Source organism: Xyrauchen texanus, chromosome 4, assembly GCF_025860055.1.
Source record: "Xyrauchen texanus isolate HMW12.3.18 chromosome 4, RBS_HiC_50CHRs, whole genome shotgun sequence".
Taxonomy (NCBI): domain Eukaryota; kingdom Metazoa; phylum Chordata; class Actinopteri; order Cypriniformes; family Catostomidae; genus Xyrauchen; species Xyrauchen texanus.
In genome coordinates, this window is record NC_068279.1 from 7,964,993 (window position 1) to 7,980,461 (window position 15,469).

General features: G+C 37.6%; 1 protein-coding gene across 3 annotated transcripts; it reads right to left on the reverse strand.

Moving 5' to 3' along the window:
* Nucleotides 1–4,430: 4,430 nt before the first annotated feature.
* LOC127640066 (AP-3 complex subunit mu-2-like) lies at nucleotides 4,431–14,354 on the reverse strand. Of its 3 annotated transcripts, none has more exons than XM_052122459.1 (9): nucleotides 14,268–14,354; nucleotides 13,484–13,781; nucleotides 10,713–10,884; nucleotides 10,472–10,609; nucleotides 10,250–10,335; nucleotides 9,557–9,690; nucleotides 7,902–8,109; nucleotides 7,318–7,462; nucleotides 4,431–5,893 (listed from the first exon to the last, which is right to left on the reverse strand). In XM_052122459.1, exons 2-9 carry the CDS (start codon nucleotides 13,754–13,756, stop codon nucleotides 5,793–5,795), a joined length of 1,257 nt encoding a protein of 418 aa, XP_051978419.1. In that variant the 5' UTR covers nucleotides 13,757–13,781; nucleotides 14,268–14,354; the 3' UTR covers nucleotides 4,431–5,792. The 3 variants fall into 3 exon arrangements, with proteins under 3 accessions (XP_051978419.1, XP_051978410.1, XP_051978427.1); XM_052122450.1 differs by lacking the exon at nucleotides 14,268–14,354 and adding an exon at nucleotides 13,886–14,113; XM_052122467.1 differs by lacking the exon at nucleotides 14,268–14,354 and adding an exon at nucleotides 13,862–14,113.
* Nucleotides 14,355–15,469: the final 1,115 nt, after the last annotated feature.

Genomic DNA, 15,469 nt, shown 5'->3' on the forward strand with positions numbered 1-15,469 from the left:
ACCGAGGGCCCCACTCTCTTCCAGGACAAGAGAGTGGTAAAAGTGGCCACTAAGGGGTTAAAAATATAAGTTAAATAATAAGGTTCTTGACAGCACAACACAGAGCAGTCCATAAAGTGTGTGTGCTGTGTTAAGGCCACAGGGAAAGTTTAGAACGGATTAAAAAGGGCAGTAGTGTGCACAGGACGAACTCCTTACTTTGAGGAGATGGAAATGATGTTATTCACCTGCTTGTGCAGGTACGCAAGGAATGTGGCAACAGGTGATGGGGAGCATCACTGTGTTACCTGAAGAGTCAAACTTGGTGTCATTTGGATGCAGACAGGAACCAGCTGAAGTCATGGCCAATGTAGGCAGTTTGGAGACTGTATAATGGAGAGTGGGAAAAAAAGATATGGTTTAAGGATAAGGGCATGGTATTAATACAGATTTCCCAAATCGATTAAATTCCAATTCAACAGCTCTAAATTTAATTTGATTCTGATTTCGATTCATATAGGTATATCTCAGTTATACTATCCATTTTGCTTACATATGAAATAAATTATCTCCAAGCTAATGCTGTTAATTAAACAGGGGACCTTTTAACTGGTACAGTGCGAGAATATACATTTTGCAAATATGATTTGAAATTTCATGTATTATATTGTTTCTATGTTTATTGTTTCCATGCATAATTTTGATCTATTTACACTGATTTGAAGAATTATTGTCTGTAATATATAGTAAGGATTCTAAAAGAGACTTTATGCAGTGACAAATGGATTTAGGGGATCTCGTCTTTAGACACACATTAAAAGAAACAATCCAAACCAAAGTTTTACACTCAACAAACAGGGAAAGGGTCTCGGTGGTAAACTTCTTCACCACTATAAATGACTGGTGAGTGAAATCAGAGCATGTATTATCCAGTGGCTAATACTATACATTTTTAGTCACATAGCATGAAATTTGGTTGCATAGGCGAGCGATTTACTTGCATTTTAGAGGGTTACGCATAGAGTAAAAGATTGATCTTTGGATTTAAGAATCGATATTGTTCAAATGGAAATCAAGATACACTGGAAGATCAATATTTTTGCCAAGCCCTATGAATAATAAAGGGTCTTTTGTCTCGGTGACATTACACCTACGCTCTAACATGAACATTTCTATCTCTGTTAAACACAAGTGTATGTTAAATGGACAGTTCACCCCAAAATGACAAATCTGTTATTTTTTACTCTCATTTACCCTTATGTTGTTCCAAACACGTATGTATTATTTTCTTCTTATTCATGGAACACCACCATATTGCCTAACATGTCCTTTAGTGTTCCACAAAAGAAAGTCATAAAAGTTTGGAACAACACAATGGTCCAAGATGACAGAATTTTCATTTTGAGGTGAACTACCTCTATAACATTACATTAGTCTAATCTTTTGCTCCTTTAGATGAAAATCACAGTGAACTGCGTAATTAAAAAGTGTCATATCTGTCTGTCTTTCCATCTAGATAATATTGCCAATTTAAAGGCTTTTATCTCTAATAATAAATTGGGACATTGATACTGCCAGACTGAAACGTTAATGTTCACAGTCAGTCTGGTTATTGATGTCCAATGAAAAGAAAGAGGACAACTGATATGAGGTTACGTGCGAAAAGTGTGAAAATGCTTGGTTAGAATGGCGAATCCCAAGAGACAGCTCTCCAGCTCTTTGTTTGCCTTTCTGAATGCAGGACTTTCGTTCGACGCTCTTTGTTTAGCGCTTGGAGACTCCAGTCGACCGACAATAAACGCAAATATTTGAACGGTTGCTACGGGTCATTGTGTATTGTTTAGGTTTTGTATAGTTATGCTACTCAGTTTGGGGTCGTTATAAATGTAAATGAGGCGTTGATTATTTGATAAAACCTTTGTAGAGTAATCGTTACTAGGTAATAGCGTTTTCCCGCCGTGTGTCATTTCATGTTTCGCTGAAGTAATTATAGCTAATAGGTTGTGGAGCAATAAAAGCCGCAACACGATAGCTTTCAGCTAAAAATAAAAACCTGACAGACAGCCCACTTTTCTTTCACTAAGGCGAGTATGACTTTTCGTTTTAAAAATATAATTTAAAGTGTCAAGCCTACAGAATTTAAAGACAATGATTGCGGACTGCACCGAATAGGCCACTGAGCGTATTTCATTTGTATATGTAGCCTACTATTAAAATGTGTTGCTGATTTAATACAATTTGTGGCACGGCCACCAAATATAGCAACGTTTAAGTCAGCAAGATTTTAAATAAACGCACTATTTTAACGTTTATGTAGTAGTAGGCTAGTAACCAAATTCCGCGTAAAAACACACACACACACACGACACTGAACGTTACGTGGGTCAGGCCATTTAAATGCCAGTCAGCAAGAGAATATCAAACTAAAGATTTTTGTGTACACATGCGTAAAGCAAAAGCAACCTGGTTGAACCCTATTGAAGGGGGGAATTAAACATCTTACTGTAGTACCCTGCCAACAACCATTAAAGAATCGTACATTAGGCCTATTTTGTAAATTGCAATTCGTTCCATAACCCATATCAGCCCACTGCCCTAAATATCGCAGGAGCCAAATGCAGCCGAGACTGTTGCACGAGCTCTCAGGCACGAGCACGTGGCTCCTCATTCAGTCGGGCGCTTTAACTGGCGGTACAAATCAAGAGTTTAGAGAGAGGTGTAAAAAAAAAAAACGTGAGATGGTCGCCTAAATTGACACGTTTGCATTAGCTTTCTGATTTATATTGACAAACAGACAATTTTCCTTTGAGGGGTGAGAAAAACAACACATCAACAAGGGCCCCCCTCTGTATAAAGACAACAACACCCCGGGGCGCGTGTTGCAACAAGTAGCGCTGCCGGCGCGCATACGTGTTATTTGTTACAAAGAAACTAAATGTAAGAGTTATGAGCACACAGAATGTTACATTTGCAACGCAGTAGCTAAACTGTAACAACCTAGTTCGAGCGTTTGTTGATGCAATTTGCAGTGATAGTTCTTGCTTATCATCTCTTTCAAAAGAAAGAGTTCTCTCTAATCGATGTGTATTGCACTAATTGCTTCATTAGGCATTGAAAAACGTATCCAACTTTCACTAGAGGGAATACACATTTTCATCCGTGTAGAAAACGACATGTTTTTCAGGTTTGTAATTAATTACTAATACTGAACATAGGAACAAATAAAGTTTCCTAGTATAGAAAAAAATGTGTAGGGAGTAAAACTTACCAAGTGCTTCCAACTTTCTCCATGCCTCCTTTCAAATTTCATTCAGATTCAAATGAACAATTATTAAAATAATAATTTAAGAAATGGAACAAAGCATTAGGATACACAATTCCACAAAAATGACTAGAACGTCAGGATGTCACTCTGAAAATACATTCCAAACACGAAACCTTAATTTGCAAGACTTTAAAAAATATTGAACAGTCAAGACGTGACATAGCGAATTCCAGGAGTAAAGTTGCAAATTCATCGGGGGACAGACCCCATAAACATTCCTCTATGTCTCTTGTATGTATTGTATGGAAGTTTTAGAGTTAAAGGACGATGAAGAGGAGGAAGGAGCAGCGGCGAGTGTTGCAGAGAGGCTAAAGTAAGTTGTGGAGTGGAGTTCAGTAAGTGCCGTGTAACGAGGGGGTTAAACATTCCTGACGTCACTTTGGCGCGCCTACATGTAAATCTAGCCGAGTTTAAAGGAATATTCTGGAGTTTAATACAAGCTAAGCTCAATCGACAGCATTTGTGGCATAATATTGGTTACCACAAAAATTATTTATTACCTGCACCTCAATTTCTTAAAAAAAAAAAAAAAATTAATAATCTGGGGTTCCAGTGAGGCATTTGCAATGGACGTGAATGGGACCAATTCATAAACATTAAAATCAAAATCAAGGCAATTTTACAACTTCGTTGCCATGACGATGTAATGTCAACAAACCCTAAAACAACTGTAAAAATTAGTTTAAACAACTTTACGGCTCAACTAATACACAAGTTTTGACATAAGTATTGTGAGTACTTTTATAAAATTGTAATTTATGCTTTTAAACACTTTTTTTTTATTATTTATAAGGGATGTGACGAAATACATTTTTGTTGTATTCAACATTATGCCACACATGCTGTTGATTGAGCTTAACTCGTATTGAACCCTGAATATTCCTTTAAAGAGCCGACTCCATTTAATAGTATTATGTTGACAGACTTTCTCTTAAAAGACTCCCATGTATGATAAATCAGGTAGCCTGCCCAAATTGACCACACATTTATGTTAATATCTAGAGCACACACTTTAACCAAAATGTTTTGAATATCTATCATAGAAAATGACTTTTTATGATTTGCCCTTTCATATATTGCTCTCTTGACTAGTTTAGAGATGAAAGATGACACACTTGAGGCTATTAGTTCACTTTTTTATTTCATAGCACTTAAAATGTTGAATTTATCTGCCAAAAAGTACACACACAAAAAACAACAATCAACAGAAGCTAAAATATAATTCTACACATCTTTTCCAATCATTATATATTCCATTCAGTGTCTGTTAATAAACTAATCATAAACCACCGTAAATCAAAACTTAAAAAAATAAAAAATCCCTTTGAATGACGGGACAGATGCAAGTACTGCGTACTACTGTTTCAAGGGCTAAATTCGGAATCGCACTACGACATAAGTAATAGTAGTATAGTAGTATCAGATTCTGAATTTAGCTAAGGACTTTTCTATCCAAGTTACATTCAGGGTAAGACGAATGACACTGGAGATTCAATCACCATAGAGAGTGTCATGGATTGGTTTGGTCAGTTATGCTTTAAATGGGACAGTTATCCAATAAATAGCTTTAGAGACACTTTTCACAACATGTAGCCTTGGAATTGATATAGTAACATTTCTGCTTTAAAGAAATACATTTCTGGCATAAAGCCATTTAAAAAATGTTTTACTTTGAACTTGACTATTGAGAATGGAGGCCAAAGTCTGTGATGGGAGAATATGATTATTGTTCTGCAATGCAGACATGAGTCACATATAGAAGTGCTTTTTAGAGAAGGAGAGCACAAACCAATTGAATTTAAGAAATGAGACCGGGAAAAGCAAGCACAGAATTACAGTGTTGTACATAAGTTCGAACATATACAACAATAAAGAATACACTAACACGCAAATATATATATATGTTTTAGCCTATTTTAAGATTGACATATTTGAATTTCATAAAATTCCATCATATTGAATTGCGTAACCTTTAACAAAATTAAATGAATAAAACTTTAATAAATGTAATATTAAATATTTTTAAATATACGTAAACATTTGTAGTTTTATTAATAACATTTTGTTAAACATAACTCAATTGAATTTGATGGGATTTTGTTATGAAACTGAAATGCGTAAAATCTTAGGCTAAAATATACTGTATATTTCTTGAGTGCATGATATTGTCTCTTGCAAGTGTAATGCAAAAAGAGTGCAAGAACACTGGACGCAAAGGCAGTAAGACTCATAACAGTTTTATCATAAACTTCAGTTACTGTCTCTTTAACCTGGGTGGACCTGTAATAGCACATTTGATAGTGTTAATAACAATATTGCCCCTTTTGTAGAGTCATATACTCCCAACAATGGCAGCCAAAGTCTTTTCATTCGTTTTCCTGCATTAATCCTGAAATGCTTTCCAAAGGAAATGTATCTACTCAAACTTGTTTCTTCTCTTTTCTTTGCCCCATTTTAACATAATGGAACGGAAGCAGAAAGAGGTCATCTAGGTTCGGACCTGGAATTTGCCGGCCTTGGTCATGTACTTGATGCCTTTGAAAGGTTTGTACTTCTCACCATACATGTCCAGTCTATTTACCTTCAGACCTGTTGGGTGAAAAGCAAACATGTCAGTTGCAAAACCTATATTGTGTATGAGACCATGGTGTCTCTTTGGGGATGGGTTGTGACCACTAAACACACTGAATCAACAACCAGTTAAAATCTGCTTACAGTGCTCCATCTTTCAATGTTATGCAGTTGCACAGCTGTCAAACCATCTGTATTACTTATAAAAACAACATGTGGCTCCCCCTTGTGACCAGAAGATGTGAATGTCATGAATGGTAAATTATTCATTCATGATGTTGAATAGTTAAATTACATCCCCACTCCTAACCAAAGCACTCCCTCTGGGATATAAAACACCTGAAGGTCAACCATGACACTTTCTATGTTAACATTTATTTAATTTACAGTAATTTTCCCAGAACAAAAGGCTCTAAGGCATCTCATGCAAATTTCATACTTAAACAGATTAATTCGATATTTTAATGCAATAAATATTTATACCCCTGTGGCACATTTATACGACACACACTTACGTTATACAATAAACATCCTGAATTACATTAATAAATGCCATCCATAAATGTTGCAGTGAGTTTGCATACACTATTTGCATCACAAATATGAACAATTCCTTAAAAAGAAACTATTTTCGCATACACTTCTATTTCAATACTATCCACAGGATTTTTCACCATAATGATAATTCGGGAAAGAGTGAGCCCTTTTTAATTAGCTGAACTCAACTAGAATCCAACATGAAAGCGATAGTTCACCCAAAATGTTAATTCTCTCATCATTTACTCAACCGCCTCAAACCTGTTTGACTTACTTTCTTCTGCGGAACATAAAGGAAGATTGTTGAAGGATATATGATGTGCATGTTTGTCCATACAATGCAAGTCAATGGGGTTCAAAACTGAGCAGCTCCAAAAAGGACATAATGGCAGCATAATGGCATCCTTATGACTTGAGTGGTTTAATCAATGTCTTCTGAAGAGATAGGACCAAAATAAAACTAATTTTCAATATAAATCTTGATATCTGCAGGCTCCTTGTTACATTATTCAAGCTGACGCCATCTTTTAATAGAAATGACGAGGCAGTGATGGATAGACTCATCTTCAATGACAAGAATGGTATAACTCATGTTGTCTGGAGTTCCAAGTATACTGAATGGTCTTGGGACAGATATTTTATAAGTGTTTTGTCCATGGAACGACCAAAAACCCTTTAAACTGCAGTACAGCCCATTGAATATATGGGCTGTACTCATATCCTTCACAGCCTCGTTGTCATTCCCATTAAAAATCAAAGATGCCGCTAGCATGAACAAGGTCTATGAGAGAAGTGAAGTCATGATGCGCCAAGCAGACTGCAGATGTAAGAGAATGATCCTTTTTGGGTGAACTTTTCATTTAATGTCAGTAGACTGGTGTTGTGTTTTGAGAGAGATAGAGTACCTGAAATGGCCAACTGTTGAATCTTTAACTGGATGTTGATTGTAGGGTTTTCATCAGGTTTGGAGGCTCCAGTCTGGAGACTCACGGAGCCTTTTAAACAGGGCAATTTCTGGGGGTTTATCTTACCCACATCCCATGACAAAAGCTGCAAACAACAACAATTTATCATTGCGGCATAAATATGCAGCTATTACCACCGCTTAAAATTTTAGGTTAAAGTAAAATCTAAATGTTGGGCGATGTGTGTACTGCTGAAAAGCAAGCATTACATTTAGTATAGCATTGTTTAGATTTGTAGCCAACACAAATAACATTACATGTGTTTGCTCAACTATAAAGACTTGCTATTAAATATTTGATCATTTATTAATGCCATTTACATCATCACATCAACAGTTGATCAGAGAGCATCCCTTCACTTTGCTTGTGAAAAATAAAAAAGCAAACCACCGTGCAAAGTAAAAATATCGCAAACTTGAGACTACCTCTTCTGACACGAGACAACAGAAAAAAGTTAAATAAAAACAATTCACTAAAGTTTGTGTGCATTAAACTCAACATGAACATCAGAGCCACATATGTACCTTGGTGACAGGGTCAAAAGTGTAAGTGCCCTGTGAAGGATTGAGGTTGGCGTTGAGGACGCCACGGGGCAGCTGACTGCTCACCAGCACAGATTCCACAGCCTTACCCATGGTCTGTTTTGGGCCAAGAGTGAGCTCAAAGCGGCCCTGAGAGCTGCCCTCTCTGAAGCTGATGTTGTGCTTCACGTACACTGGGATAGCCACCAGGCTGGAGAATACAGTGACAAAAATCACATTCAATCACAAATGCATATAACTGTTGTACTACATTCCAATTTCTGAAAATAGTTGGGATGGTGTGGATAATGCTAATAAAAACAAAAACGCGTGATTTGAAAATTATATTCACCCTGTGCTATATTTAAAGCACTACAACAACACATTATTTGATTTACCTTGTGAAATTAGTTTTCAAAAATATAAACACTCATTTCAAATCAGATGATTGCAACATGCTCCAAAAAAGTGGGGACAGTCTAGTGTTTACCACTGTGTAACACCACCATATCTTCTAATAACACTTACGAAGAGTTTGGGCACTGAAGGCACAAGTTTATGTTTAGAAAGCTGAATTTCCCCCCTTTGACCCATTAAGCATTAATAATGTGCCACACTTCACAACTGGAGACATGGCAGGACTGCATGCAGGAGTACAAAGGCTGTTTTTTCCCAAAACTATTTGAAACGTGGACTCATCTAACCACAAATCCACTGTTCTGTTTTCCATCTCAGAGAGAAGTCGGCAGTACTTCTGGACAGTGTTGATGTATGGCTTCTGCTTTGCATAGTAAAGCCTTAACTTGCATCTGTGGATGCAGCGACAAATGGTGTAGACTGACAAAGGTTTACCGAAGTATTCCCGAACTCATGTCATGTTATCCATTACAGACGAAAGATGGCATTTAAGACATTGACATCTGAAGGATAGGAGATCATGCACATTCAGAAGGTGTTTTTCCAGTAGGACAACGCCAAGCCAAATACTGCCTGGATTTAAAGTGCATGGCGTGAGTGGTGGTGGTGTAGTGGACTAAACCACATAACTGGTAAACTGATAATCAGAAGGTCGCTGGTTCGATCCCCACAGCCACCACCATTGTGTCCTTGAGCAAGGCACTTAACTCCAGGTTGCTCCGGGGGGATTGTCCCTGTAATAAAGGCTCTGTAAGTCGCTTTGGATAAAAGCGTCGGCCAAATGCATAAATGTAATTGCATGGCTGCATAAGCAGTGTGCGTGTGCTATCTTGGCATAACTACAGATCTTATCTGTCTCCAATTTAGAATGTGTGCCACATTATGAAGTGCAAAATACACAAGAAATGCCCCGTACAATTGCTGAGCTGAAGACCTGCATAATGGACCAATGGGAAAAATTCTGCTAGCTAAATTTAAACTTACATCTTCAGTGCCCAGACGCATAATAAATGTTATTAGAAGAAATGGTGATGTCTCACAGAGGTAAAACCTTGACTGTCCCATCTTTTAGCATTTACCCTACTGTCCCAACCTTTTGGGTTGTACAGTGTATAATAATTATATAAGCGCTTGTGCCTGTTATATACTGTACAAATTTGTGAATGTTGAAGAATCCAATATATTTTTTTAGATAGATTATGAGATTATGTGTTTGTGGAGTATGTTGAGGATATGCTTACTTCTGAGAGCTGACGTGGTAGGAGAGAAGACGGAAGTTGCCATCTGGGGGGATGAAGGAGAGAATTCTCTCTGCCTCCCAACGTTTAAACCGCACACAGGGGTGGAAACTTACATCATCCAGCAATCGAGGGTTCTACAGAACAAGAGAGATGGATTATAGGTGTAGATAAAATGACTAAAACTTAAGTTAGACAAATATAGATTTTTTTTAAGTGTTTCAGTGCTGGTACTCTGCATTAATTAAGCTGTTTGTGCTGGTCTTCTGCAGAAATATAGCCTATAGAGTGCTTATGGTCTGATTAACCATTTGGAATTTTATGTGCAGTCTTAAGAGTACACAAGGCTGATTTATTGGCCAGGCCATCTAATCATTCAATATTTGTCCATTGAGAGATTATGAACGTTGGCCAATAACGGTGGCTGCTTGACGGATTAACAGGAGTGTTAGTTTCCCTCTTGTGTCAATGGATAATGCACATTTTCTTTGTGTTTTAATTTAACTGGGTAAATATTCTATATAATAATTGCTCATTTAAATGCAAGCAATTCTGTGTTTCTCTCATATGCTATTATAAAAATGTATTTTACATATTAGCATTATATTAGGCATTGGTCACCCTGCTAGAGGAGGAAAGAAAAACATGGTTGACCACTGTAAATTAAACAAAATAATTTGTAAAATTGAGATTTACCATAAATGACAAGGTGAGATCAGGCATCCCAGTAAGTTTAACACAGGCATCTATTACTCCCTGGATCTCTGCTGTGATAGTGGAGCCTTGGGGGGGGGGGGGAACATTAAAAAGATGACTGACATATTTGTTGATGATCTGACCGCAAAGACATCAGCGTTTTAAGTTTATATTGTATCTATTACATGTGATAACATACCGCAAAACCAGAGGACAATCTACCTGATTTGTCAATGATAGCATCAATCTCTTCCACCACATCAAAATAAGCTTCATTGTTGGTATATTTAACACCTGTGCGCCGCCATGGTACTACCGACAGCTGGCCTGTTGGAAGCTGCTCACCAACATTAGTACTTCCTGTGCACACATAACAAAGAAGAAGAGGAGGATTTATTAGAAGGCACTCTGGATCTTCAACTTTATAGATATTTGATACACCACGAAATAAAACAAATAATACCTGTGATGGTGTTCACCACCGTACGCAGGATAGTGGGCGGTTTAATAAGCTCTTTTAGGATGTTCGATTCGGTTGCCAGAGGGAAGCCATTATCCAGCATCTCCTCAAGTAACTCATAGACCACAACAACATTGTCTTTAATAGCTGCCTCGGTGCACACACCGAAATAGTCCTAAAAGGGTAAATATAAAGAAAAGAATCTCTGATCAGGCCACTAAATGGCACAATTGACCCATCAGAATCAAGTATTCCAGAGACCAGTGTAATAAAATACAATGACAGAGGATATTATGGCTGCATATAGCATGTTAGTGTATTAGTGCCATGAACGCAGAATGTAAACATGACAAATTACACATTATCTAATGCATATATATTACTTAAAATTATCATTGAGTGGTAAAAATAGCTTAGCTGTGTCCCAAATAATGTAGTCATTTATGTCCTATAGTACCCACTAAACACCATTCATTTACATTTATGCATTTGGCAGACGCTTTTATCCAAAGCAACTTACAGTGCACTTATTACAGGGACAATCCCACCGGAGCAACCTGGAGTTAAGTGCCTTGCTCAAGGACACAATGGTGGTAACTGTGGGGATCGAACCAGCGACCTTCTGATTAACAGTTATGTGCTTTAGCCCACTATGCCACCACCACTACTACATTTACAATATACACTGCATTTAACCATGTAGTGTATGCACTTTAAAAGTGTAGCATCTTTCCAAATGGAACACTTAAATGTTTTTTACTACACTGAAGCATTCGCTAACAGCTGACAGAAGTGATGTTCCAAACGCATGCAACGAGTTGCCGCTAGCTTTAGCACATTAGCCAAACTCAGTTTGTATCAACATTTGTATCTCAAACAACGTAAATATTCACAGAGCCGTGTGAACAACTGCACGCTTCTGCACTATTTAATGTCATTTTGAAGTGCAAGTAGTGCGAGTAGTATGTTTACACTGAAAAAGCAACACTTCATGAACAGGAGTTACCTGTCCACAATGCTGGACTGAAAATACAATTGTAAATATGCAGCAACTTGTGAAACTTCAGTAAAGACAGAAGCTTACAAATGCAAGTTGAATGTTTACAATCAGCCACGCTGTGCGAATAGAAGATTATTTGATATAAACGTGTTGAACTGAGGATGGCTAACATGCAAAATCTAGCAGCAACACATTAGCTGTGTCCCAAACGACACATTGTTCAATATGCACTTACAAAACGTTGTGTTGCCGCTAACTTTGGTGTACTATCCACCCTCAGTTCAAATGGTCTGCACTTATTTAACACCTTTTTAAACATAGCAGTATTCAAAGCGCTTTACACTGTGTCTCATTCACACACCAAATGACAGCAGAGCTGCCATTGGGGTTCAGTGTCTTGCCCAAGGACACTTCGGCATGTGGAGTCATGTGGGCCGGGTATTGAACCGCCAACCCTGCGATTAGTGGACAACCCGCTCTACCTCCTGATCCACAGCCGCCCCCTTCAGATACAAGCATGGTATGATGGTAAAGTCAAGTCCTTACTATAATATAATACTGAATTACTTAATTTTTGTGGATTAGATTTGTTTTCTACAATAGATTTCTGTCATATTTACTTCCCCTTTACCTGAAGCTTTTATTTTGTTGGAAAAAGTGCAGTGTTCATTTGACAGTTTACAGTTTGGTCTGGATAAATGCTGTCATTGCCTCCTTTTCTGGGATAGGCCTACTGTGTGAAGTTTTTAGATATGAATAATAAATTGTAGCAGTAAAGATGTTGGGAATTGCGTGAAGGAGTAAACCTGCAGTACTTTGCTTTATCCATACTGATAAAATTTGAGCTTTAGAGGAAGATATGAGCGCTCCACAGGAATGCACATTACACAAGAAGACATCGCTGGATTTGCGCATGTTTTGTGAGGTTAGTAACCGATATCTTGCGCGACTTGCAAAGCCAATCAGCCAAACAGGAAAATGTATCAGCCGATATATCGGTCTACCACGCAATGGGGGTGAGCTGGCATTTGACCAAGCACTTTTCAAACTACTGGGACGACACCCCACCACTTTTAGGCAATGAGATATATGTCTGAATCAGTATTCATATATGAATCAGTGGCAAAACCAATCAAATCCTCTGGGGCGGCAGGACATTTTCGCAAAAATGGATTCTCACGATACTGCAGCATCTAATTAAGTCTTGTTTACAAGGCGTCACTGGGTCAAAACGAGCCCCGCATGATTTCGGTCTGGAATTGCAGGTGTTTGAGTGGAACTGAAGCAGGTATGTTGGTTTTTGCATTGATTTTCCCGCAAATAAAGTCAAGAAAATTCACAACACTGCATAAGAATGTATTTTTAACATGTATATTTTGTCTTCCTGTACTGGCAGAGTTTTCTACCAGTTTGAAAAAGTAATCCAAGTATTTAGAATACATTACAAATTACGTTTTACAGCATGTACTCTGTAATCTGTAGTGGAATACATTTCAAAAGTAACTCTCCCAACCCTGTTCATAGCTGAATATATACATGATATGCATTCATATCTTATTTGCAGATTATATGATTATGATAATCTAACTGTAATCTAACAGTTGGTTTCCCCATGACTTTTGGAGTAGTAATGCCACTCCTGTTACCACTAATCATTATATATGGATTTGGTCATTATTCAGTATCACGTTATTACCATATGATAACATCACTATCCAGTTGTTACAACAGTACGCCTAAGAATGGGCTGATTAGACGATTAAAACACACAAACCTGAAATGTGTCCACAACCCGATGGAGAAACTCGATGACAAACAGAGGCGGCACCTCGCTCTGTATGACAGCCACAAAGTAGATGCGGTGGCGGAGCACGTTAATGAGGTAGTGGTGCGGGGTCGGGATAACCGGAGGCACGTTCTCCGGTTCCGTTGCGCGTTCCAGAGCCTCGAAAAAGTAGTCACACACGGATCGGCTGACCACGCTTTTCCAGTGCTTCTCCAAGAAGATGTCCCCCGATGCGTTAACCAGGAAAAGACTGTGGATCATCGTGGCGGCTCGAGGACCGACGCCCCTGGAAAAAACAACAGCACATTGCACAAAACTAAACACATTCAAATTATGCATCGAAGAATATATCTATAACATACATACTGAAAGGGTGAATTTGAAGCCTACTTGGTATATTTCGATCAGGCAATGATTGACCCGAAGCCTGCAAATATTATCATGGGTAACCGATAGGCCATTGAGCTCATTTAATATTTCACAGCCCTATCTGGTTACCGCATAGAAGAATAGTTTGGAAATAAGCACACAACCAGCTCAGATGAAGGGATGGAAACCGCTGGTTTGGTGGGTTTCCTTATCACCTCCGCATTTCTAAACGTTTGCATCCATATTTTCTCCTCCCCTTTCGCATCACAGGATTTTTTTTTTTTTTTTTGTCTTGTGACAAACTCCGGTGAGGATTAATCTGGTTCATTCAATCCGCATTGCCGTTCCCTTTCTCTGGGAGTAAATAATCTTACTGTAAATAAGAAACACTATTAATACTCACGATTATATGGTTTGATTTTCCTCTGCCACTTTACACAATTCTTCAATAAAGCAGAGCAGATGTTGCTTCCTTATCCGTTATTTTGAGACGATAACATGCATGATTGTCATTCGCCTTGACCAATAGCGAGCCGCGTATGCGATAAGAACCCGCCCACTTCGGCAATTATTGGTACACGGAAGCGGGTAAAATATAACGCAAGAAGTACCGGAAACATCATCGTAGACCGTTCTTTCATTGGCTCAGATTTATGTATAAAGGTTGCAGAAGTTGCACCTCGTCCACACAGGAGCCACAACGTTTAGAAACGTAACAGATATCGCATTTATTTATTTTTTGTAATTGTTTAAAAAAAATTTTTTTTTCAGATATCGCTTTTATACGGATAAATATAATTCTATAAAATATAAAAATGACACTACATCTGGTAAAAACGAAAGAATTTCTAGTAATTACGATGTCTTTGAAATCAAATCTTGTCACTTTAAATATATATTATCAAGCAAAACATGTTAAACAGGTTCTGTAACGGTTGCAAACCACGTTTTCCAGATTTTATTGAATAATATTAGAATGATAAAGTCATACTGGACTAGCCATCATGTGCATAGCTGAATTATTTACAGTGCTGTAGAAAAGTATTTGCCCCATCCTGATTTCTTCTGCTTTTGTGATTATCTCAGACTAAATTGTTTAGGAAATTCAAACAAAATCTTACTTAAAATAAAGGCAGTTAGAGTAAACACAAAATACAGTTTTTAAATGATAGTTCTTTATTGAAGCAAAACGTTATCCAATAGCAACTGGGCCTGTGTTAAAAAAAAAGAAAAAAAAAGTATTTGCCTGCTTAGTTAATAAATCCCCAAATCTACGAAACTGCATTCATAATGGGTTTCAGCTGCCCTAGACACAGCCAGGCCTGATTACTGCCAGCCATGTGCATTCAAATCAACACCTAAATACACTGCATGCACAATTATTAGGCAAACTGTATTCCTCAGGATTAATTTTATTGTTGAACAAACACAATGCTCTCGGTCAATTCAAAATGTTATTGAAACTCAAACCTGAAAGTTTAACAAAGGAAAAGTGAGTTTTGTCTTTCTCATGGGAATATGTAAGTGTGCACAATTTTTAGGCAACTAAAGTACAAAAATTATTTCTCCCAACTCAATTGTTTATTCTCAATTTTTAGAGTAAGT